We start from the raw sequence: 27,358 nt of genomic DNA on the forward strand, positions 1-27,358 counted from the left end.
CCAAACCATTCCCCAAATCTAATTATGTCACAGACAGGTTGGAATTTGTGTCAGTAGAAGAAATCCATACATGAGGATGCCTAAAAAAAAAAGGGGGGGGTCCTTCTGCAGTAAATTGTACTTTCCATTAATGCTTTTATAAAGTTAAGACATTAGGTCATTAGCATTCATTCACATCTACTGTCCTACGCAAATCCACCAAATAACCGACTGGTCATTTTTTTTATTGTGGTTCCCTTTCTGTTTAAACAATGGAAACACTGGCTCATTCTGGAGCTGTCATATTGTCACTGGCCTTTTGTGGATGTGAAGGATCCTATGAACAGAGCAGTTCATCAGCTACCCATGCAGCTTGGTTATATGAGCCAGCCAGCTACTCTCCTGATCTCAAGAATTCTTCATTTGTCAGGCAATCATGGGGAAAAACTTAACACACTGCACTTTCCACTAGGTGACAATGAGTTTCTGTTCTTTACATTGAATATTTCTAACATTTGTGCCCCAATGGTCACATCATTAGCAATAACCATGGATATAATGGAGACTGACCCAGGCTGGTTCATTCTTCATCTACACTGTCTTCTTGGCAAAGAAGTTTCTAAGGTAAACATATTCATATACCTCCTTAATCTCCAACCTATATGTGCTCTGCCTTATTGTCAATAGCCAATGCATTTTCACTTTGCTTTTCCTTGGATTCACTTCTAAGCTAACAAGCTCAGATTCCTTCTGCAGGAGTTCAAGTTTTTCTTGGAGTTCTGGGATATTATTTGCACAAAAACACAATTAGGGCAAAGATCAAACATGGGATAATAATGAGGAGGAGGGAGTGTTCACTATTCTAGGACCATGATTCAGCATTACCTGAAACAAATAATGTTTTTACAAGGTTTCATTTTACATAAGTAATGATCATGGATGGGATTTTCTCTTGACAGGACTCTGAATTAATATCTAACCTTGACCAGATGAAATCAGATTGAGCTTGGTATTAGTATTGTTTATTTATTTTTCACTTATGTCTGACTCTTCAATTCAGGATTTTCTTGGCAAAAATACTAGAATGGTTTGCCATTTCTTCTCTGGTTCATTTTAAAAATGAGGAAACTGAGGCAAACAAGGTCAAGTGAAGTAGTAGTAGTAGTGGTGGTAGTAAGTAGTAGTAGTAGTAGTAATGATGGTAGTGGTGGTGGTGGTGGTGTGAGGGGTAGGTTGGTAACCACTTCCATGAAGAAAATATAGCTATCCAATCCAAAGACTAGTATAGTGAAGACTGGAAAAAGATCATTTTTCTTGATGAAACGCACATTTATTTAAGCCTGTACCAAAACCAGTGTCAGAAATAGTTCAGATGAGCTTTTAAGATAAGTATTTTTATATATATACTTTAAGAGGATTTTTATCAGACTATAAAATATTTCCCACAAAAATGTTTGGGAGACTTTTTCTTTCAATGGGCCTGAAAGTGTTCCCTCTATTGATGAACTCTGGTAACTATGTTGAAATACTGAGTAAGAATTATAGAAATTCCCAAATGGAAAGGAATATTAAACAGTCTTGCACTATGCCACATATTTCAAACAGTTAAAAAATTATTCAAGAAATTAAGATGAGCATGCTTCATTGGATTGTGACCTTGACTTATTTAAATTGTAGTAAAAAGCTACAGGCTATAATACAGGTTAGATGTAGAAAGAACATACACTTAATATCAAAAGTAATGTTTTGTGAAAATGAATTAAAGAATACATGGAATGTGTAATCATATAAAATAATGTATTATAACCAAATCAAGGCATATCACATGTTATAAGTGGGTTTTTAAGATATAAGAAGAAATGAGGGGGAGGAGAGGTAAGGTTTATTATATATCAAGAAATTTCTTACTTTTCCCCAATTAATTTGCATGGTACTATGCTACCTTAAATGATATGTCAATGACCTTTTAAATCACTTTAAAAGAAAAAAAAGATCAATTGTACTAAATTCATTTGTTTATTCATTACACATCAATCAAACTACAAAAAATTATTTTAGAGAGCTAGAAAAAATAACAAAATTCATATGGAAGAACAAAAGGTCAAGAATAAAAGAGAATTAATGAAAAAATGTAAAGGAAGGTAGCCATGCCAAATCTAAAATCATATGATAAAGCATCAATCACCAAAACTATTTGGTATTAGCTAATAAATAGAGTGGTGGATTAGTGGAATAGATTAGGTACACAAGAAAAAATAGCAAATAACCATAGTCAAACTAGTGCTTGATAAACCCAAAAACCCAGGCTTTTGAGACAAGAATTCACCACTTGACAAAAACTGCTAGGAAAAATGGAAAGTGTTAGGACAGAAACTAGATATAGAACAACATCTCACTCCATATACCAAGATACGGTCAAAATGAGTACATAACTTAGACTTAAAGAGTGATATTAGTGAATTAGAAGAGCAAGAAATAGTTTAACTGTCAGATCCATAGAAAAGGAAAGGATTTATGACCAAACAAGAGATAGAGAACATTATGAAATACAAAATGAATAATTTTGATTACATTAAATCAAAAAGGGTTTGCACAAACAAAACCAATGCAACCAAGATTAGAAGGAAAGCAGAAAGATGGGAAACAATTTTTATAACAAGTGTTTCTGACAAAGATCTCATTTCTAAATTATATTTTGAACTGGACAAAATTTATAATAATACAAGTCATTCCCCAATTGATAAATAGTCAAAAGATACCAACACACAGTTTTTGGGTGAAGCAATTAATCTACAGTATATGAGAAAAAACTGTTCAAAATCACAACTGATTAGAGAATGCACGTTAAAAACAACTCTGAGGTTCCCCCTTCCACCTGTAAGTCACCTATAACATGACAGAAAAGGAAAGTGATAAATGTTGGAGAAGATAAGCGAAAACTGGGATAATAATGCTCTGTTGGTAGAATTATAAACTGATCCAACCATTCTGTAGATCAATTTGGAAGTCTGTCCAAAAGGCAATCAACCTGTCCCCACCTTTGACCCAGCAATACCATTACTAGATTTGTATCCCAAAGAGATAATTTTTAAAAAGGGAGTTGCATAAAATATTTTAGAAATTCTTTATGTGGTGACAAAGAATTGGGAATTCAGGGGATGCCTATTGTTTGAAGAATGGCTGAACAATTTGTGTTGTACGAATGAAATGAAGAGTATTGTGGTATAAAAAGTGATGAGCAGGCAGATTTTAGAAAAACGGATTTACATAAACTGATGCTGAAAAAGTGGGCAGAACAGGAGAATATTGTACACAGTAACAGTAATATTGTGTGATGATCAATTATGATAGACTTAGCTCTTCTCAGCTAATACAATGAATGATTAAAGACAATTCCAGAATAGTCGTGATGGAAAATACTATCCACATCCATAGAAAGAAGAATGGAATCTAAATGCAGATCAAAATATACTATTTTACTTTGTTTGTTTTGCACATGTATAACTAATATCAAATTGCTTGCTATCTACGGGGAGGAGAGGGAAAAAATTTATTTAAAAATTAATGTTGAAAACTGTTTTTACATGTAACTGAGAAAAAATAAAATACTATTTCCAAAAAAAAAAAAAAAGAAAGAAAATAGGGTATTGTTGGCACTTTAAAGAAAATTAATTTGCCATTATTGAGTAAACCAGATAAATTTTGACCTAGGGTAAAGACAGATACAAGAAAAGGGTCAATGTAAATATAACTATTTAAGGTCATAGGATTATAAGATCAGATTCAAATATGGAAAAGACCTTCAGGGATGACTTAAGTCCAACCTCTTCATTTTTATTTTCTTTCTTTCTTTTATTCTTTCCTTCCTTTTTTAATAAGCAGACAGAAGTGTCATGGATAATGAACAATTTTAGTCATGCTCATGGTAATACAAGTCATGGTCATTTGGGAATATTTTCTCAGTTGAGAAATCTTGAAGTACTACCTGTGGATTCCCTTGTATTAGATTTCTTTAAAATCAATTACATTTTAAAAGTCTAAAACCCTCTATTTAAGTCCTATAATATTGTCTATTTTGATTGTGTCATGGGGTGTTCTTAATTTCTTTGAAACTATATCTGGCAGGTCTAAACAAAAATAAAATTTACAAGTCCTTGTTTTACAACTACCCTATAATGTAGAGAGTAAAAGTATTATTATCATCATTTTAAAGATGAGAAAGTGAGGCTCAGAGAAAAATCACTTGTCCCAACTCACTCCATTTTTGTTAAAGATCTGAGTTCCATGTTTTTTGATGCCAAATCCAGAATTTTCCATTCTATTAAGCAGCTTTCTTTGTGATATTGAAAAATTGGAGAAGGGTTAGGGTGCATTGGTGTCAAATATAGATTTTTTTCTTGATTTTATAGTTCTAGTGATGGACCATATTACTTAAGAGTCAACCACAGACCAAATTCATCAGAATCAGAACAAATTACAAACAAAATTACAAACAAACAAACAAAATCTGAAGTTGCTATAAAGAAATCATGACATACAATCTACAGAGGCAAGTATTTCACAAAATTAATGAAAGAGAAGTAAATTGCCAGTTCAAATTTGAAATTAATTAAAGCATTTGGTTAAGTGCCTTACCAAAACCTTTATTATGAGTGTTCTGTGTATATTTTTAAACAAGCCATACTCATGGGAAGTTGTAAGTGGGTAATAATAAAAACTAGAAGCCTATCCATTTGTGTATGAATTCAGAAGTTAACCAAAAATATATTTTTAAAATCTTTCACAAAATATAACATAACATTAATGAGATCTGCTGATATCATTAATGTGGCATGTATTGTGGATAGCAGTGAAGGTTGAAATACAAGAGCATTATATAGTCTTAAAACTACAGACAGGGAATAGCAATCTGATATAGGGAACACATATGTCATCCTCGAAATTCATGCGAAAGAATTGTCTTCCTGATGGACTTAAGAGAAAAGGGATAGACATTTTTCTACTTTCTATGAAAATCAAAGGAGATATGATACCCCAGAGCATTTCAGACTTCATATGAAAAGACAGGGGAGTGCCAGTTTTTATTAGGTTATAAACTGTGTTTCAAATAAGTGATCTCAATTTGGTCTGCCTAGATACCACAAAATATTGACAAATGGGAGGAGAAAACTAATATATAAATTAAGAAGTGTCTTATCAGTAAATATTACTTATATACATCAAATATCTTTAACATTTTCATGTTTATCCTGTTTTCTCCAATGATGGTGACAATTTATGACTTAGAGGACAAGAGAAACCTCTGACTTTCTATGGCCAAAAAATTCACCTCCCAAAGGTTAGCCTGATGATGGGGTTCTCTAAACTTGACCACTTGGACAACATAGTCTATCCATCACAGAACCCACAGCTGAGGCTTTTCAAAGTTTGTAGGACTAGTCAAAGCATAGCCTTAGGAATCCACAGTTTCAAAGTACACAGGGCCAGATAATATTAAGAAAATTGAATATATAATCTAAGCAAGAAACTAATAGAAAAACATAACAAGAGCACATTGTTTTTAAAAAGGCACAGATTTTAAAGAATTAATTAACTCAGGCAGCATGGCAAAGAGCATTCAACTTTCTTTACTAGAAAAGGCTAACACTGAGTTAGAACATCATGCTACTGAGGGCAAATCAAAGGTTCTATCCCCAGGTGAATCAACTGATTTCATTGTCTTTCATGTTCAGAGAATGTACCCTTTACTGGCCTGTTGGCTCATAAATATTTCCTGCTGCTTACAAGTGGGTGGTTCATATACATCACTATTACCAAAAGCAGAAATTAAGTCAATTAAAACACATGGGTGATGGAGGAATAGAATCATTTTCACTGATAAAGGAGAGATCATTATTGGATAGTGACAATATTAGAAAAAGGAAAAGATAATCATAACCTAGAGAACCATGAGGTGTCCCTCCAAAACAATTTTATAACCAGATGAGAAAAGCAAAATGATGTAGCTTACAGTAACTGTGGACAAAATGCTTCTCAAAAGGGAGTTCGATATCATGACATGCTCTCCCTTCTGAGGTTGGCAATTTTGATAATTGGGTTAGGTTATGAAGTGTGAGTGTGTGTGTGTGTGTGTGTGTGTGTGTGTGTGACTGCTACATCATGTTGCTTTCTACATGTTCTTTTCTGAGGTAAAACTTTAACAAATGAGAATGTGAAAGCATTGGTAAGGAATCCATTAGAGAGAAAGCTAGAGACCATGGAATATGGTAATTAAAGAAGGGACTGAGGATGTTTAAATCTTGTAAAGAGGAGACTTACATGGGCCACAAGTGCCTAAAACTTAAAGGATTTCGATATTAAAGAAGGATTACATTTGTATTACCTAGCCCCAGAGGGTAGAACAGAAACAGAGTATGGAATTCACAGTTTTCAAAATAGCATAAGGAAAGACTCCCTAATAATTAGAGCTGTCCAAAAGTATTCATCAGAGCTTCTAGAGAAAAAGGATTATCACCAGAAGTATTAAAGAGGAGGCCAGATGACAGCTTGACAAGTATGTCATTAATAGCATGCCTTTTCAGTTAACATGATAAAAAGAAGGGCTGCATATACTCTAAAATCTTCATAACAAGCACTTTTTCCAGTAGCAAAGAATGAGAAATAACATAGATGCCCATCAAATGGTGATTGGTTAAACAAATTATGATATATGAATGTAATAAAATAACATTGTGCTATAAGAAAAAAGGAACATAATGATTATCTTCATAATGGAAAGACTTAGATGCACAATAGCATAATGAAGTAGAATCAATAAACCATATATACAAGTACAATATTCAGACAAAAACCTCCCAAATCTACTGCAAACCAATTAAAACTGATGGGGAGAAATTACAAAGAACAAAATTGACCCCAAAGAAGAGATATTAGAAGATATTTTCCCCTACTTATTTGCACAGTTAGAGGGAGGGAGAGATAGAGCAATGGTACATATTGTCAAATTTTTTTCAATTTATTTATAGATTTTGGTAATTTCCATCCATTCACCTCTTTAAAAAATTTTTGTCCTAAGGTGGTTCATTTGAGAATGAAAAGTGGAAGGATATGGAGGAAATTTGGGAAATGTAAAAGCAAAAGAAAAAAATAAAATTTTATTTTTTCAAGTATTTGTTGAGCTGTGAGGTCTCTTCCAACTCAGATATGTAATATGTTTATGGAATTACAAGCAAACCCTTCTACTTTCATCCAGGGGGTGTTTTTGAAGGAAAAATTAGTACAGTGAGGGTAAATAATCTGTCACTCTATATAAGAGCATTAGTTTAAAGAGTTTATCAAGAAGGAAATGACTGTTGTGAATCTTCTCCATTGCTATATACATTAGATGCTCTCCTAAGTACATTCTAGGTAATCAATATGTGGCAATGAATGAGGTATCATATTTAAGAAGAGTAAATGCTCCATTTGTGCTTGGAGATAAGTAGATTCATTATCCAGCTTGTGAGGCATTTCAATTAAGTTGCCTGGTGACATTAAGCAAAACTAAGTAAATCTCCTTGTAGCCCAGCTTCCTTTCTCTGCTACAGCAGTTTATATTTTATTCAGTTTGAGCCTTTCAGTTCTGATGGCCTAAAAGTGTCCATCTACTAAGGAAAAGGAGATATTTAAAGCCAGTCTTGTGTAGCTGTGAAATAAATTTAGAGATCATTACATTACCAGGAAAGAATTTATTTAGCACTTCTTATATTTGCAGTCAGGCAAAGTAGCAGGAGCAGTTACATTTCTCTACACAAATTGCAAAAAAGCCTGAAAATTATGATAAACCACTTTGCAAGTCAGATATGGATAAATAAACGGTAAATAATATCGGCTTTTACAACCATTTACTAAAAGTCCAGCACTGTAATCTTAGGATAATATCAGCCTTTATTTCCACTGACTACTTCTTGCTAGGATACCTCCTCTATAGCTATCACTATCTCTGTGAATCCCCCTTCCCCCAACTAAGTCTTTTTTTTTTCTTCCCCAGTCAATGACAACTGTTGGATTCCTTCAGGGAATTCATATGACCACATGATTTAGAGCAGGAAGAGATCTTTGTAATCAACCAGTCAAAACTATTTTTTTTAAGTTAATCAATTTTAAAAATCCCTTTTCTATCCCTCCCAGCCAGCACTACCACTGGAAGGAGGGACGGAGAATTGTTTAAGAAAAAGGAAGATCAGACAAGATAAATTGCAGTATTGACAATATCCAGAGAATAGGTCTCATGCATCCTGAAACTATCACCTCTCTGGCAGATGGTGAACAACATCACTACATCATGAGATCTTTGGAATCATGTTGGGTCATTGTATTGATCAGTATCCTTAAGCCTTTCAAAGTTTGAACCAATCTTTTATCTTTAAACTCAGATACTGTCCCACTGTATCATGAGTTTAGCAGTCTTCTGAATTAAGGCTGAACAAAGTCCTAATAAAAAGATTTTGTGCCACACAACGCAGATTTGTTTCAAGCAGCATTCTTACAAAGAGCAATTAGATCATGTATTTAAAGTGTTGTATAACTGAAGAAAGAGTGCTACATACATGGTTGCTGTCACTAATGGAAGGGCTGGAAGTCTGTCTTGGAGGCTGTCAGCAGTAGCAACTCCTAGAAACCTTCAGGGATATTCAGTTTTTCCATAAATACAGATAAAAATTTGTTTTCTTATGACTGGCTGTTAACTAGAATTCCCTTAGCCCTTGAATCATAAACCTATTGCAGTTTGTATTCTGAACTCATCCTTTTCTCAATTCTCTTAACCAGGAAGGAAATTTGAATTTTAGTTTCCCATCATGTCATTCTAGGTCTCAATCTCCTCCTCTGCAAAATGAGTGGGTTGGACTCTACATTATCTGAAATTATTTCCAGGTATAAAATTCTCTGTCTCTGATTGTTTGCGAAAGTGAGATTTCACTATAATTCAAGGAGGTATAGAACATTCCTGGCATGTAACAATATAAACTGCCTCTGGTTTTCTGATGCTTCTAATAACATCATGATGATACTGTTTTCTGGTGAGCTGGAATCTAATATGTTTCTCAAACAAAGCTGCACAGCCTGCCCCTGACTTTATGATCTCTCTGAGAAATCACGGAAATCACCATATATTCAGATTGGATTCTCAGCTAACACCTGGACTCCTAACGCTTTCATATTATTATGTTGATATTGCAAGGGCATTAAAATGAAGCATGGATTATATGCCCCCAGATGAACTGGCTTGTACATTTTTTATATCATGGTTGCTTCCCGCAAGGTCATGGACCAGAGCAGATGATATACTCATAAACAATAAGCCAGCCTGACAAAAAGGAGATGGAAAACAGCCCTGATTACAGTATCCACACATGAACCAGCTGATGAGACCTTCCAACAGAGTCTGCTTTATTACACTGAAGATAGGATGCAAAGGGCAACTCTTCTGAATCCTTGATCCTTGCCTATCACATTCTCATTGTATGGATTTTCTATATCAATGTGACTCTGTGAGGTCATCTGAAAACATGATATCACATTCTCCATTTATAGAACACTGGACACCATAGTCTTTTTTGTTTCTATGAATAGTGCCTCATTTAAATTTCCTGAGATGTCAACCAGCTAAAAAGATATTTCTTTTCTTTCTATTTCTGTCTTCTACTACGGAGATTATATTCCCTAATATACCTGACCTCCAGAAGCTCTGGAGCTCAGATAATACCGATTCAACTACTGAAGGAATTTTTAACTACCACCAAAAGTCAGAAAAATCAACAGAAGGCTGGTGGTAGTGATTGCTTTTAAGGAAACTGCCTTCTCACTCCCATCCCCTCATCATTTCCATCATTTGAATAAAATTTCCATTTTAAAAGCATTCATTACAGGGGGAGTGTAGGTGGCTTGGGAATGGAAAGATTTAAAAGAGTGGGTCAAGTAATCAATCATAGAAACAGTGAAAAAGTAGGATAAAATAACAATGAGATAATAGGTTAAGACTTGGGTGGAGGCAGGGGGAGGGGAGAACTAAAGTAGCCCTCACTGGAAACCTTCTCTTACTACATTGGAAAGAAGAGTGACTCCAGAATCCACAGATCTAATTTCATAATTCATCTCTCAAAATTTCTACCAGTGTGATTCTGGGCAAATCACTTGACCTCCTTGTGTCTCAGTGTTCACATCTAAATAAAAAAGGGAGGTCAGGAGATTGTGCCAGATGGTCTCTTCCAATCATCATTTACAAGCCTATGAATACAAGAAAGTCACCCATATATACATATTCTACCTTCTGATTGGGCATCATAATTGAATCAACATTACAAATACCGCTGAAGAGGATGTCAATCAGCTGCTTTGTGACTTCACAGAGATCCACCATGTCCCAGATCAAAATGTCCTTTCCTAGCTAATACTGCCATATACCTGTTATCATCTCATTAGAAAATAAAAGCTCTGTGTTCCTGTGTTACTATTTTACATTTGTGTTTGTATTCCCAGAATTTAACATAAGTTATTATATAACACTTTATATTAGACAAAACTTTAAAATGAAAATAACATAGTTCAGAACAATAACTGGTACATAGCACGTGTTTAATAAATGTTTTCTGACAAGCAGTTTATTTTCCATTATATTTGATCAGAGATTTAGAGGAAGGAATGACCTATAGGTCATCTATTCTAGACTTCTGGACTCCTCTCACTTTTCAGATGAAAAAAAATGAGATCCTTAGAGCTAAGGGACTTGCCCAGCAACAAAGTGAAAGAGGAAATGTTTAAACCCAGGTCCTTAACTTGAAATAACTGTTTAATAAATTATTAATAAGTACTTAATAAATGATTTTTACATTTGTCCTTTCATTTAAAAATTTTTAAAGTAAAATATTTTTAAGTAAAATTATATAAGCAAAGACTATATGTCAACTCTCTAATAAATATAAGGGGAAAAAAAACCACTTAGTTCCTTCAGTCTGCCATGCTGAATTTCCCATTTTCCATGTAAGAAGCAGTGAGGCTTATTAGTCAGAGTAAAGGTGTCTTTGACATCCTATCTTTGCCCCTCACTTGCTATATCACCTTAAGGCAACTCACCAAATATTTTGGCAACTCAAAATCTTAGGGTTAATATGATGATCAAATGAAAGAATGAATATGAAGTGCTTATTAAACAAACTCAAGTGAAACTAAATTGAAAGATACAAACACGCAAATACTGAAAGTGTAGATTAAAATCAAACTTGCATATCTTGTACTATGTACATACCCCAAGAGAAAAGACATTATTGCATTTCAGCAAATTATTGAAGCATTTGTAGTTTTAAAATGTACTTAAACTCCCATAGGGAGGCAGTTGGTGGGAGAAGAGAGGATGAGATAAAGGATTTTTTAAAAAATCTAAGTGGAAGTCCATTATTATAATTTCTTAATAGCTATGGGCATTTCCAAATTGATAAATGGTTAAAAGAAATAAACAGGCAGTTTTCAAAGAAACTGAACCTATCAATAACCATATGAAAAATTCACCAAATCATTAATAATTAGAGAAATATATATATATATATATATTTTAAAGCAACTCTGAATTTATATATATATACACATATATATAGTTTTTGTTATAGTTACTTTTATATATACACTATATAATAAATAAGTAGACTTTATGTATATAGAATATTATATATATAGAATATTCCATAATATTCTATAAATATAATCTTCCATTTATATATATATGTATATTTATCTATATGTATATAGATATGTAGTCATATTTTAATACAGGAAAAGGAGAAAATAAATGCTCATTAATTGAAAAAAATTATTTTAAAAAGTACAAAGGAGCAGCCTAGACTACTAAATGAAGTTTACCTCTATAGTTGCTCCCCAGGATAACTATTATGTCAGCACTTTCTGAAGTACTACTATTATGAGAACATTTCTTCACTTACACATGTATTAAATGACTTCTATGCATGAGACTCTGTTGGAACTGAGAGAGATGGAAATAAAAAAGAGAGGGTCACTGCTCTTGAGGAGTTTACAATCTAGTAAGGGAGATATGTACAAGCATAACAGAAATAAAAATAGATTTATGATAAGAACATAAGAAGACCATCAGACTATCAATATAATATTCTAAAAATCTCAAAAGAAACTTTGGATATATTTAATCCATACCTAGAATGATTATTCCCTAAAAGTAGAAGGGGCTATTCATTATTAGAAAAAGCTTTAAAATGAAAATAATGTATAATTCAGGACAGTAACAAGTACATAATGAATGTTTAATAAATGTTTGCTGGCCTGAAAAGCAGGTTATTTTCTATTTTTTTTGGTAAGAGGAAGGGATGACCTCTAATATGTCATCTATTCTAGACCCTTGGCTTTTTGCCACTTTACATATATAAAAAAAAAAAAAAGATCTTTAGAGCTAAGGGGCTTGCCTAAAGATAAAGTAAAAAAGTAAACATTTAAACCTAGGTTCTTAACTCAAAATTTTTGTTTTCCCTACTACACTATATACATCAAGTACATAGGTTTATACCAAAACAGCAATCCCCACAGTATCTTCTGGACACTAAAAATATTGTTGAGGCATTTCACAAACTGGAAAACTAATTCTCCAAAGAATATAGTCAAATGAGGGAGATGCAGGAGTATGGTAAAATGCCTAGCGAGTTTGGTTCTCCCAAATTCTAGACTTGAACAGTTGCCTAGTTCTAAAAGTTTAATGGAATATATAATAAGACCTAAACTTGATAACTATTTGACAATTTAACTCAGAGGATGCTACTGAGAACCAAAAATAAGAGTCATGCTAAGTCTGAGGTGAAGTGGGGAGGTAAATAACTAAAAGTAGAATGGTATTCCAGTTCTTTTCCAAAGGACTTAAACATTTAATCTACTCCCAAATGTATTAAAAACTTGCCAAATGGCCCAATATAGTCATTTCTTCTGATACCCTTGTTCCTTTGCCTCTATATCAAGGAAGCTTAATCTAGGATCCATGGACCCCCCCATGGAGTTCACAGATTGATTTTAGTGTCTGTGAATTAAAAAAAAAATCTTAATAACTAAATTTCAATATGATTGATTACTTTTTATAATTTTATGCATTTCATTTTATTCATTTAAAAACATTATTCAGAGAAGGAGTCTCTGAGTTTCACTGTACCACAAAAGAGGTCCTGAAAAGATTAAGAACCCTTGCTCTATAACATTTCTCCTTCTTATCACCCTAAGTAATTTCTCCTCTAGAACAAACAACTAGGTTAACTGAGTAATGATACACCATGAGATCCTTGAAAGAAAATACCAGGTTTTTTCATTTTTCTTTGTATCTCTAGCCCTTAGAATAGTCCTGGCACTTAGTAGGTACTTAATAAACACTGATTCATTGATTTAGAAATCATTCCTAATAGCTATTTTAAAATATCTGAAACCTTTAAAAATACCATATACATGCTATATGCAGGGAGATGATTTTGCTAGTTGTTTGTTTCTTTTTCCTGGCTAAGTTTATAGATATAATGTCAAGAATCTGGTTTAGAGAACAGAAATTGAAATAAGAAATCCTGGATTTTCCTTTTAGATCTCCTGAATGGATTACTCTTCTGATAAGTCAGAACAAGTTTCCAAGATGCCTGAGAGAAAAATGCAGCCAGCACTCATAGTCTTAGGTATGAGCACCAATTTGGGAATAATTCTACAGCCTGAGGAGGGGGGAAAACTAACATCTGGGAACAAAGCCACTTTCCACATAGTCCCAGCCTTTCAGCTTTTCCAACAAGATGGGAGAAGCATCGGTTAAGTAGGGCTTGTGCTCATCAAAGGGGCCATTACCCTTTCTTTGCCCAAGTGCCAGAAATCTTCTTTGTCTTCCTCTTCTTCGCTTCCAGAGGGTAAGCAGAGGCAGGCAGACTGCCAGACAGCTGCCCAGGTGGGAATGGTTGGTGGTTTATAATGAAAGGCTCCTGGCTAATAGGGAGAAGCATTATCATTGTTACTATTATCACCATTCCACAGCATACTCTGATCTGATGCTCTATAATCCGAGAACAAACAAAATAGCTTACAAAGATTTTCTTTAACAAAATCTCAGGTGGAGAAAAACATAGTATTTCAGTGTTCCAACCTTTCCCTAAAAGCATTTTAAAAATCTGGATGTTGAAGCAGGGGGAGGGGAAAATAACTCTTAAATTATCATGGTAGCAAATTTTCTACTGTGAAATTATTGGATGAACTAGTGAGAAAACTATGGAGATTGTATGCAGATTGAAGCATGCTATTTTCACCTTTTTGTTTGCTTTCTTTTTCTTCCTTGTGTTTTTTTTTCTCTTTTATTCTGATTTTTCTTTTACAACATGACTAATATGGAAATAAATTCAAAACAACTGTATATGTATAACCATATCAGATTGCTTGCTGTCTTGAGAAGAAGACAGGGATAAGGGAAGGAAGGAGAAAAAAATTAAAAATCAAAATCTTGGAAAAATGAATGTTGAAAACTATCTTTACATGTAATTTGAAAAATAAAATATTATTGAGGAAAAAAGAAATTAATGATGAAATAGGCTTAGGCTAAGTGACAACTATAATTAAATCAAAAATGCCAAGATAAGGTGATTTCAGAAGGAATATGAAATATATTATGGTAGCAAGTACACATGGTATGACATTTTCAGAACTTTTTTAGATTAAAAATAAAGTCTCCTTGGTAAATAGAAATAGTTTTGCTTGAGAAAGAGAAACAAAGGTACAAGATGATGTAAGTAGAGTAAGGGTAAAGAAGATAAATATATTAGCTACAAAAACCTAAGTCATCAGTAGAACTTTGTTTATAAAAGAAAAAAATTTTATTTTTCTTAAATTATTATATAAAATTTTATTAAATTTGCATATTTGTAATTTTTAAAATATGAACTTTGTTCATAAATATAAATGAAAGAAAAGATCTTCTTTAAGAAGAGAAGTTCTGTTAAGAATGATGGCATTCACCATCTAAACATATGTTCTAAACAAATATAATGAAATAGTTAGGATCTATTCATCCCAAGATTACAATGATAGCTCATCAAAACTTACCTTTAGGGAAATGAACTATTGAGAAATCCAAGCCTTGCCTCCCCTAAATGTCATTCTAACTCTACTCTTGGCTACACATTTCAATTTACATGATCAGTCTGGTTTAGGTGGGAAGTATCTCCTTAAACTTAGCACCTTACCAGATCGATATCGTTCATCCCGGGACCCCGAGGACCGACGGCGGTGATATCTTGAGGAGGAGGAGGGGGTAACAGGAGTCCGGCGTTCTTGTGGCAAGGCCTGATCCACCCCTAAATTCAATGGGAAAAGAAAAAAACAGATAGATAATTGTGATAATTCAATTGGAAAAATTTTAAATTACAGTTATGCTAATTTCTATAGGAATCAATTATGCTTATCCTGTGGCCCAGCAACAAGAAACTGCAAATAATACAGTTCCTATCAGCCAAATAGGAGTTGGGGGGGAGGGAGGACAGAGAGGAGATAAAAAAGATTGTGGGCCAATGGCTGTAGGGGAGTTGGTGGACAGAGAATACTGTGTACTGAGTATTATGGGGGACCTACTTACTAAAGATTATTATACACTTAAATTATGTCTGTTGCCACCTAAGGGCAATGAAAAAAGCAGCAGAATATACTATTTTTACATCATGAAGATGCCCAATGTAAATGAAGGTATAATGAAAAAGGGAACCTAATGTGAAGACAAGGAATGGGGAATATAAAATATGGAGATAAAAGTTTCTTCTCTTTCATAAACTAAATGCATCAGTTTTTCAAAATCTACAAGAAAAATATCTTTTCCAAATTATGTATAAATAACAAATACATTTTCAAATGTTTTAAAAATTATGGCATAGCATTTAATCCTAAAGAGGTAGTGTGAGCCAAAATGAGCCATTCAGTTCTTATTAATAAATTACAGAAAAACTGAAGGTATAAGTGCATTCATTTATCACCTGTTCGTCCCAACCTTAATTTGATTGGTTAGTGCAAAAGTGTCAGAATAGGCCTTCACCTTCTTGTTCCCCCCCCACACTTTAATCTAGCATAAGTAAGATAAATTCTTTCATGATTTACAATTCAATGGGTGGAGATAGAGATTCATTGGAAATTATTGTGAGAGTTAGTTCCTATGGTGACCATGGCCATGACATTAATTTCAAGTTAATTATAATAATTATCCATTACAATGATAATGATTTTATTATTATTCAGGTTATAGAATCTCCCACCAAGTTACTAACCTTAGAGAGACAAGCATCAATAGAGTTTGTAGGAAGATGTCAGAAGACTCGCACTTTTGTCACTTCCTTTATTTTTTTACATTACATAGTTTAAATCAAAGGACCCAAACACTCCAGGGGAATCTATGATTTCATAAATACAAGTATTTCCTTTAAACAATACATTTTAAGGAAGATGAGATTCACAGTGTGATTTGCCCTGGGTTTTCTGGTTTGGGGTAATGATGGGGCATGGGTTTCCCTAATTGATAGAACTTGATTCTAAGGCTGTCTATCTCCTTTCTCCCTTCTTCCTGGTGCCATCCCCTTATCACTTCCCTCAGCAAAATTACCACTGGCACTAATGGGTGAACTTTCAAATTTAACTGGTATATTAGGAAACGTGTGTTTGTTCCATGTTGATGTTTTGTTGACACAATACCAGTAAGAATGTCAGAATGAAGCTACAGAGAATGAATCTCCTACAGAGTTTAAAGTTTTCTCTACCACAAAGTTGCAAATGAGTCAGAGTTGCATAGAAAGCCTATAGGGTAATATCATATAAGAATTCTAACACCTGAAATATTTCAGTTAAAGGATAACTATATCAAGGAAATATATTTGTTCCCCCTTTGCTATATATAAACAAACTCAAAGACAGAGGGAAGAAAGGGGAAAAAAATTGAAGAAAAGAATGGGAAGAGGGGAAGAGCAGAAAAGAGGAATATAAACCATTCTTGATTAGAAACAATTTATAATTTCCAAATAAGTGCTTGTGGAAGAATTCCAAAGAAAATTGACAAAAGAGAGGGGGAGAATAAAGAAGAGAAAGGAAGAAAGGAGAAGGAGAAGAAGGACAAGGACAAGGAGAGGGACAAGAAACAGAGAGATACTCAGTGATGGAAATCCTTAACCAATCAGGTTAAAATCTAAACTCTACAATACTGGGAATCTGGATATGTTCAAGAAGGAAATAAAAACTTAAAGGTTCTTCAGTCTGGTATACTTTCTCCTTTGTGTCTATAAGTCAGAGAAAAGAGACAACTATTTCCTATCCAATCAAAGTTTAACCAGTAAATGTAGTGTAAGATTTCATGAATGCTATGTGCTGGGTAGACAGTATCTGCGTCACTGGAAAATATGTAAACCACAGAGTCAGCAAAAGAACATGGAAGATATGTTTGAGCCTATAAATTTCCACAGAATAATGTTAATAATATGTTTAAACCAGAACAGATCACTAAGTCTGATGACCTGGCAGAAGTGACCACCTTTGGAGGATTCAGGATGCCATGTATGCCAGAAAACATCTGTAGGCAACTTTATTTCAACATAAAGGGACCATCACAATTTCTTAACTAAAAGGCAAAAAGCACACACTCAGAATCATGTTTATTTACGTATGAAAGAGAGAACAAAAATGGTGAGGGACATAAAGTGGTATGCTTTTCCAATAGCCATTGTGAGGACTGGCTAGGCACATGACCCTGACCTTAATCTTAATCTTGGTTTTCTAATCTATTCTGAAGCAGATATAAACTGTCAAAATAGGGTTTTTCAAAGTGGTGTGAAGGAGCCAATGAATTCTCTAGAAACATCCTAAGGTTTGATGAGACATTTTATGTGCAGGGTTAGACTTTAGAGTTTTAGTGAAATTACAGATTTTTCTCTAACTTTAAATTTATCTGATAATACAATATGAATCCTGCTTTCCTCTGTTCTTATATCTCTAAATTACTATCATCTTTATCTTAAAGCTACATAGTTATTTTTGAAGTCAATGCCAGAAAGAAATATATGTGTTTCTACAAAAAAGTGAAAAGAGCACCAAATTAAATGATGTGAATAATTCATATTATTTATTCTTTTAATGTTCACAAAGAACTTTACATACAAGTATCTCAGTGGACTCCATTTGATTTATTGTTGTCCACATAAGAAGAAAAAAAGGAAAGCAGAAAATTATTCTAAATTACAATATAATTTCTAGTTCTTACTAGTCATTATTTCAAGATAAGCAAAAATTTGCATCATTACCCTACCTTTACCTCTTAAGGAAGTATTGATTTCTGATTACAGACTTCTATAAATTCTATTTGCCTCCATCTGCCCAATGTGTGTGCTGTCACACTAAATGTTCATTTAATCATGGTTCTTGAAATCAGTATTCATTTTTTAAATGATTTCAAGAAGCTTGAAAATCCCTGAAAGTCTAGATTGTGTCTTTACTCCCAGTTGATTTGGTGTTTCAATGAGCTCTCCCCTGATTAAAAGACAGAGAGCCAGAGCTCATAGTGAGTTCACACTGTGAGAATTTGAGCTATCAGGTCCTTGTGTCATTCTTCCACCCCCACAAGAAACCATAGGAGAGAGAATTAAACTATGTAACATTCTCAGTTTACAAGAGAATAAATGTAGTGACACAATGCTTAAGATTGAACACCCCACCTATCACAAAAAAATCTGGTTTCAAGCTTCTTTCATCCCTATCTGAATTTAATTAGGATGAAGAGCCTGCTGTCTTAGACCAGAAAAGGATCCATCAGCATCCTAAGTATTGACAGAAAGTTTCATTAATCATTCCATTATCTATTCCTACTGATATATTCAGTAAGCACACTTCCTCGCCAATGTTGGAAATTCATTTTATATTCTTGATCAAGAATGTGGCTTAACTCGGATACAAGAAATCTGACACTTTTGTTGATATAAGATAACAAATCAAGATGGCCAACCACTAGCTCTCAGAGTTGGTGACAGCCCCAAGGGAGAGCCTCAAAGAGGCATTTTGAAATGAGGCAGAGAGTCATTCACACCTCAGTTAGCAGCAAGAACAGACTCCTTAAGAAGGAACAGCAGGAGAAATACAGAGTCACCAGTGTCTGTGAGTACTGGACCAAACTATTTGTGGTATTTCTGCCCACTTGTAATTGGGATTTCTTTTATATTTCCTGTAGCAATCTGTTCTGGGAAAATAGGCTGAGTCACAGACTATCCACGTTTTAAATTATTAACAATTACTTATTTGAATGTTGTTTCTTCTTCTATTCAGGGCTTAACCTTGTCTCTTGTATTTTATCTATTAGAAATACAATCTATTTCTATATCACTAGAGGAGCTATAGGTTACAGATTTCTTTCAGTTGAAGACTGAAAAGTCTGCAAAGTCTATGTAAACTAACAAGGCTTACATAAATATTCCCAAAGCAAAGGAAAAAGAGGAGGGAAAAAAAAAAAAAACAAAAAACAAATACACCATCAGAGTGAGTTTAAATGCTTATGGTAGCAAATGGAATTTTTATTGTCAAGATCATCAGACTTGTAGTACGAATAGCTGCCTAATATAGTACTTTAAAATTTTGCAGAGTATGTTCTACAGATTAGCACATTTGAACATCACATTCAAAATGCTTTCATGCTCTTACTTGCATAATGAAAACATTACCTTAAATCTGTGTTTTGGTATTATTGAGAAATGATTCAATGGAAGAATCCCTCTGCTAAAATGGCAAAGATGGGATTAACTAAAATTGATGCAAAACTCAACAAATAAAAATAAGAATGGAAAAAGTGAACCATTACCAAATACCTCTTAATTAATTAATTTTTTAAATAACTGAGTCTCTTATCAAAATCTTTTAGAAGTAATAATAGGGAAATATAAAACAAAATATCTGTTTCATGGACTGTTACACTTACAAACTCAAGAAAAACCAAGTGGATAAAGAACTTATATGACTCAGGTTATAAAATTAATTAACCTAGTTTTCTTTATGTAAATATGTATAGGACAGACATTGCACATGAACAAGCATTAAGTTGAACCCAGAACTGAACAAAAAGTAGAGATCATGTTCAAAACCATTTTTTAAAAGCTGAAAATCACTTTGAATGGTCCAAGATGCTTCCAAATAAGTAAAAATAAAATAACTTTTTAACATCCAATATGATTCCTTGGATACCATGTAATTACAAATGGTGAAGCACTATGATCTTATGAGAATCAAAATTGCAAGTGATCCAAAGAACAACTTATAGACACATGATAGAAACAAGTAGACACTACTATATTATTAGCAACATAATAAATGTTTGTCTAGTTGAAGTAGATAAAGACTTTTGCTTGGGAAATTATTGATAATGCAGCATCTAGGACACACATGACTGGCAAAGGGTCAATCAATGGGATACACAGAGGGCAAGGAAATGAAAAACTAACAGCCTGGAAGCTATCCTGGTGGCAATAACAATAATACCAACAGCAATAATTTGCCCAAGGTCACACGGATTATAAATATCTGAGGAACTTAGATATTCTCTAGCCATTGAGTGAGATGTAAAAACATTCAAAGGGATCATACAGGATGAGAGGGTGAAGATGAGTTCTAATCTGCTCAGTGAAGTAGCTATATTGATGAGATCATGGAGGTTGAAATGAAAGGCAAAGAAAAAAATTGTTTCTTCCCTCTAAAATACTTCCTCCACTTCTTAAATAATTTTGCTTTGTTGAATGCTGCTCCTGGACTTCAAATCAGGTTCTCAGAATTAATTATACCAAATTTTCCAAAGGCAGGCAACTCCAAGCCATTAAATTTCAGGGATAAAAAGTGCAATACATTGTTACCTCAGAATTATTACCCAATATAGGAATTTTTATGCTGAGTTTCCCAAAGTAACAGTAAACAAACATTTAGCTCGCTAGAATTTGCTGAAGTTAAAAAAAAAAAAAAAAAAGATCATGGCATCCTTGACATTTAAGAAATGGGAACAGTGATCAGCAGGCAGCCATCTCCAATGACTGGGTAGTAATAAACACTGCTTTCCAAGGCTACTTTGCCTTTCAAATTTCTCAAAGCAGAAATCAAAAGGAAAGGGTGGTAGTGAATGAAGAAAGCAAAAAGGTAACATAAAGAGCATAAAGATGTCCTCTAATGGGATATGTGTTTATGTGTTTAAAGAAGACTCCCCCACATGCATAGGTGTGTGTGTGTGTGTGTGTGTGTGTGTGTGTGTGTGTGTATTACAAAGTTGAATATCCTTGATATCTATCTTCCAGATAGAAAACTGAATGTTTTCTTGTCTACCTGTAGTATAAAAAAGAGAATCTAATTTTATTCATTTTGCAAACTATGTCTTTCCAAAAAGGAATAAAGTGGAGAGGGAAGAAAGAAAAGAAAAAATAAGCTGAAAAAGAGAGAGTGGTAGATTTGAATTGTTTTTGCTCTTAAGCAAAGAGTACAAATACCACACATACCTCCACAAAAAATAACTTCCCTCTTTATTCTTCTAGTTTCTAGAGGGTTACTAACAATAAAAGTTCACATTAAACTGCTCAAAAATTCACAACACACTTTCCTTACAACTTTGTGAGAAAATAATAATATTATCAAATTATTGAAAATATCATTATTCCTATTTTATTGATTAGGAAACTGGTTTTCCCATATTCACCTTGTGAACAAATGATGGACTAAGGACACAGACCTTCTGAGGTTTTCCTTTACAATGTGGTACCTATAAAGTGGTGGAAGAAACAGGAGCTATCCATCCCACTAACCAGATGACCAACTATGGAAATCAACTAAGTGACAGATAGATTAAGAGTTGTGCTTTCAAAGAAATCTTGAAAGACCATCATAAGATAATGTAAAATGAAAAAAGTCAAAGTAAAAATGAATGTGTGAAAAATTCTGATTTGTGAAGCCTTAGTAGGAATGACTGAAAAACTCTGTTTTCTGCACTGAAATTAATTTAACTACAAAGAGGTACTAAACAAATTAAAATAATGTATTGTATAACATTGTTTCTAATAAATCATTTAATTTTTTAAAATGGGAAAAAACCTTTACATCTTTAAAGATATTCATATAGGTAATTTGTTCATATAGGGCCATATATGGGATTAGTTTGTTCAGAACTGTATGCTGCTGGATATTGTGAGGAAGGAATTTGAAGAGTGTCCAAAGAGCAGCACAGAGAAGAGTCAAAACCCTCAAATATGTGATTACTATAAAAACTGTTAGAACTGAGGATGTTTAGTCAGGAAAATAGAAAGCTCAAAAGTAACATCATCATTATTTTCAACTATATGCTAGAAATGGGAATATTTGGTCTGGAAAAGAGATTTCATAAGAACATGTTAGTTATGAAGAAACTAGAGATACCTAGAAAGAAATTCCTCAAGGGGGACATGAATTTGTCTTCAAGTTATCAGGTAGAAAGATTTGTTATTTTGAACCTAGTAGATAGAAGTGGGAGTGACAGAGAAGTTTCAGAGGAGAAGCAGACTTGAGCTCCTACCAGGAAAAAAAAATTCTTAACAGTTACAACTGCCCCAAAGCAAAATTGGCTGCTTCCAAGGTAGAGGCTTCCTTCTCACTAGATTTCTTCATGTAAAGACCAAATGGATGCTATATTATAGCTTCTTCTCTAAACAAAGAGATGGACTAGATGGATGCAAGTTTGCTACTAATTCTGTGATTCTATGGTAAGCTTTCATGCTATGTTATGGCTTTTGTAGCTCCAATTACCATAGCAACAAATTATTCCACATCAGTATCCTAAAATGCCTCACGAAGCAATGACTTTGCTTAGGAGGACTTCCGGAACAAGAAGCTTTATTAAGTATGTTCTTTAATACTTCAAATTAGAAAAAAAAATTTAATGCAAAATTTATCTAAATCTCAAGAAAGAAGTTGGCTGAATGCTCATTCTAGAATGGAGTCAAACTTCACTGCAGCATTCTCATTGAAAGCTGTTGTAGAGTAAAAGTGATATTTTACAGACCAGCACATAGAACAAATACAAGCTATTTAAAAAAATATATCATAACATGTTCTTAGTATTTATCCAGATGAGAAATTATTGATGGTAGCATTAGTAATCCACTTCATTATGTCACTGCATCCTATGGTGCAGAAATAGTAAGGACTTAATTATAGAAACACACTTTGGACACACAAACTTTTACTCATAAGAAAGATAAGGACATTGGTTTCTTCCTCATAAATTTGCAAGAATAATCAGTTAGAATAGTTAATGGAGTATGATGTAGGAAGTTAGAAAAAGTCAGAACAAGACAAGTGCCTTGGAAATCCTAATTATATTTTCTACCATAAATGCGCTAACATTTTTCCTACAATAGTAAGTCTAAAAATGAAAAGGAATTCCTTGGAAATACCTTACATGTTTTAGAGAAATTAGTGTGAAATAATACCAAATTATTTCCTGCCAACATAAAAACTCTATGATTTATCTTTTTACATATGACAGAATGGGAAGGGAAAAAAGAAAAACTAAACAATTTTGGAGTCTTCAGTATAAGGAAAATCATTATAAAAAGTGAGTCAATCACGAAAGAATTAAATTCTTTAATTTAGAAACATCTGCTTCAGTTACTGACTTGCTAAAGAATTAAGTTATGCATAATGAAGGCCTTTATTCACTCAGGAGTAAATCTCTAAGAGAAAAAGAATAGTGGAAAAAACCCACCAAATAACACAAGGAAGCAAGACTGAGTGTCAATCTCCCATAGAACATGAAGTAGGACAACCTGTCCTAAAATCACAGGTGAGAGTGCAATGATGTTTTCTAGTTCTCAAAGGAAACCAGGGAGACTAATGTGCGTAAATGGCTCTTGTACACAAAACACTCTCCTGTCAAATTAAATATTTTTTCCTCTCATGTTCAATGGACATGTGAGTCTTAAAAAAAAAAAGAAAAACTAAAATGGTATCAGATGACAAGTCATCACCTTGCTGAAACCAGACATCTGTGTCACCTCATATGTTTCTTCTCTCTTTTCTATCTCTTTTTATTGGCAATGATATTATAGGCTTCCAGGTCCATCAACAACTGGCTGAAGGTCAAATTACAAAGGATGGATGAAAGGTTAGGAAACAAACTCAATAGGAAGGATGAAGAAGGGGAACCTTCATCCCATTTGCCTTTAAAACAAGGGATAGACCAATGGCTTAATACATTTTATATTAACTGTGTATTCTAATGGTATCTCATCAGCCTGACATAGTTGGTTAAATTATTAAACTTGGCCTCTGGACCAGGAATCAAGGTTCCACCTTGGACATTTACTGGCATAATGATCTTAGGCAAGCCACATAACCATTTTGTACCTCACTTTTCTTAATTTATAAAATGAGAATGATGGAATCATGCTCCAAGGTCTCTGTAAGTTCTATATCTATAATTTCCATTACTTGGACATGATTCAATTGCAATGTATTTATGAGAGGGGGGGGAAGAGGCAGAGGGAGATATGCCACAGGATGATTGATGAGGCTTAAACTTTGGTTTAGAAACATCAATTTTCTTATGATGTAATCAGAAGGTTCATGTTTTCTTTTCGAGCTGAGAGCTTTAGATTGGCTAATTTTGAGGGTTTTTAAAATTTGTTTGTTTATTTTATTTTATTTTGCCTTTGGGCTTCACATTCATTAGTTTTGGTTTTTTCTTTGTTTCGTTTTTGGTTTTTGCCAAACATACGTTCTTGTTATCTGTAGAATTTACTACTTTACAAGTCTTTTAAAAACATAAGTGGTTTGATGTTCAGAACTGAGTCCAGCCTTCCAACAGATGTTTGACCATAGAATAATGGAATCGATAGGAAATCAGAGAAATCTAGTTGAGTAGGTTGTGAGTTTTCAAGGTTTTTTGTGTTCCCCCAATTCTTTAAAAAAAAAAAAAAAAAAAAAGTTGTAAAATAAAAAAATGGAGAAAAATCCACTGAATTGAGAGTCGGGAAGACAACGACCTAAGTAACCTTCAGTAAATCATTTCAGTTTTCTGGGCCTTTGTCTATGAAATGGAAGAAATGGATTAAAAGGATCTTTAAGATTCTAGTAACTCTATGGTTTTATAATTCTTCAATTTCGATTATAACAAAGTTGTGTTGAGTATTGTCTGAATTTTAGGTTTCTTTACTGGACAATGAATTCTCTACTACTTCTTTCTCTTTCTCTCTTTTGAAAGTAGTGCTCACCGAAACGAAAGTAAAACAGAGGCCGGGTTCCCGCGGTGCTGGCTGCCCGGTCTCTGGCCGCTGCTTCTCGGATGTCACACACCCCGATGTTGGCGGAACGGAGCATCCTCCTTGTGGGTCCTTCACTGTGCTGCAGTCTACACCGTACTGCGGCAGCTCCATTCGCTGCTGTAACAAGTTGAAAAAAAACTAATTAATTCAAATTTTAGTTTTTTTTAAATTTGTTACAGCAGTGAATGGAGCTCCCGCCCCCATGCAGAACAGCACACACAACAAACAAGGGACCACATGACACAGCCCGGGCGCCTTCCACCATTAGGGCCCAGCCAACATTGGGATCAATCATGTTCTTTGCAAAGCTGCGGCTTGAGAACTATCTTCTTGGGAAATGCCTCTGTTTCACTTTTGTTTGCAATGCACAGATGGAAAAACAACCACAAGGACAACATACAACCAATCCATCCCCAGCCTTCTTCCAAAATAGAGAAGATTCCACTTCTTTTAAACAGTTCACAAGTAGTGTGGTTATTTAGGTCAGCATTGGCTATGATTCTGTTGGAAGGAGGAGAGAAAACACAACAAACCATGGATTTCCATCAGTTGTCACCTTACAATTGACCTTGAGTGATTTAGACATGTAGGGTCGGAGCAAACCCAACTGATTTTTGGTCGTGAATGTTCTGGTGAAAGGGGATCACCTTCCTCTTTCATATTAGATCCAGGAAGCAGTAACATCCATGCTATCCTCCAGCTAGCCAAAGCCTAAGAAAGATACTCTAATTTCCAGGAATGTCTCTCATGAGGAATTGGAAGACAAGGAGAGTTCTGTTCAAATGAGTCAATGCTTTATTCTTCCTAAATATCCTATTCATATTGTAGTCTTAAAAACTGCTTGTCATTGTCATAAAGGGAAATGAAAAGCAACAATACACTATGTTCCCACCCATTTTTATGTTTGTTTGTTTTTTAAAGCTAAAGGACGGAAAAAAGAAATAGGCTAAAAATTAAACAAACCTAAACAAAACTATAATGAAATCTGTAAAATCAGCAGAAACTCAGCATATAAATTAACTCCCTTTGAACATACTTTGCCATTACATAGTGGTAGGATGCCACCAGATATATCAAGGTTAGTTACAGTAATTATTATCTGGAATGCTTCTCTCTCTCTCTCTCTCTCTCTCTCTCTCTCTCTCTCTCTCTGTTTCTCTCTCTGTCTCTCTCTCCCTCCCTCTCTCTCTCTCTCTCTTTGTGTGTGTGTGTGTGTGTGTGTGTGTGTGTGTGTGTGTGTGTGTGTAAATCTGCATGTGTATGTGTTCTCTAGCAGAAATTGTAAGCAATGCTTTACAAACTGAAATTTATAGAATAACATGAAAATACAGCTTATGAGATCAGGACCTTTTTAACTTCATAGTATAGGAGTTCCATTTTTTCTAAGGAAAATAAGCATTTCTTAATTAAGTTCATTTTAGCATCAGCTTGCATGAAGTCAGCACTCAAGTTTCACTCTTACACCACAGATAGGATCATCTGAGAGTTGAGACATCAACACTTCATTCCAACACTGGCCCCCTTTTTCCTGGAATTTACCAAGGTTCAGGGAGAGACTAACATCACCCAAGTGCAAAAAGACAACATTAATTAGCAAATCTGAGAAAGCTAGAATGAGGTAGATGCTGTACATACGAGGAAAATAAATAAAACCTATTTGACATAAGCTACAATTGAAAACACAGAAAGTCTCTGAGATTTCATACTCACAAACAATATTTTGGAATCTTATTTCCAGGTAGAAATCTTAGGCAGAGGATGAGGAAGAAATTATTTTAAAATCCTTACTGGTCATTTTTATAAGAACGGGGCTTTTAAGAATAATTATTGCATTATTTGCCATAATCTATATGAATGACTCATGAAATCAAGAATCCAACTGATTTAAAAAACTACATATGAGCAAATGGCCATAAAGGGGGATATATATAAAGGCACAAAGAAATATGCTATTACATAGAAAAAGTATATGATATAAGTGTTTATCGTGCATCAAAAATATTCTCTGGTCTCAAATGATCCATCTTATTTGTCCT

General features: G+C 33.9%; 1 protein-coding gene across 5 annotated transcripts in view; it reads right to left on the reverse strand.

The window, feature by feature from the left end:
* Window positions 1-27,358, reverse strand: part of DIP2C (disco interacting protein 2 homolog C) — a 581,014-nt gene that overhangs the window by 244,594 nt on the left and 309,062 nt on the right. For 3 of the 5 annotated variants that reach the window (XM_031939601.1, XM_012551185.3, XM_023505021.2), the window contains exons 3-4: window positions 25,272-25,439; window positions 15,228-15,338 (exon numbers count right to left, since the gene is read on the reverse strand). In XM_031939601.1, the coding sequence (XP_031795461.1) occupies window positions 15,228-15,338; window positions 25,272-25,439 (279 nt within the window). The remainder of the gene's footprint in view (window positions 1-15,227; window positions 15,339-25,271; window positions 25,440-27,358) is intronic. The other 2 variants (XM_023505023.2, XM_023505022.2) reach the window with 1 other exon arrangement.

The sequence above is a fragment of the Sarcophilus harrisii genome, chromosome 5, assembly GCF_902635505.1.
Source record: "Sarcophilus harrisii chromosome 5, mSarHar1.11, whole genome shotgun sequence".
Lineage (NCBI taxonomy): Eukaryota > Metazoa > Chordata > Mammalia > Dasyuromorphia > Dasyuridae > Sarcophilus > Sarcophilus harrisii.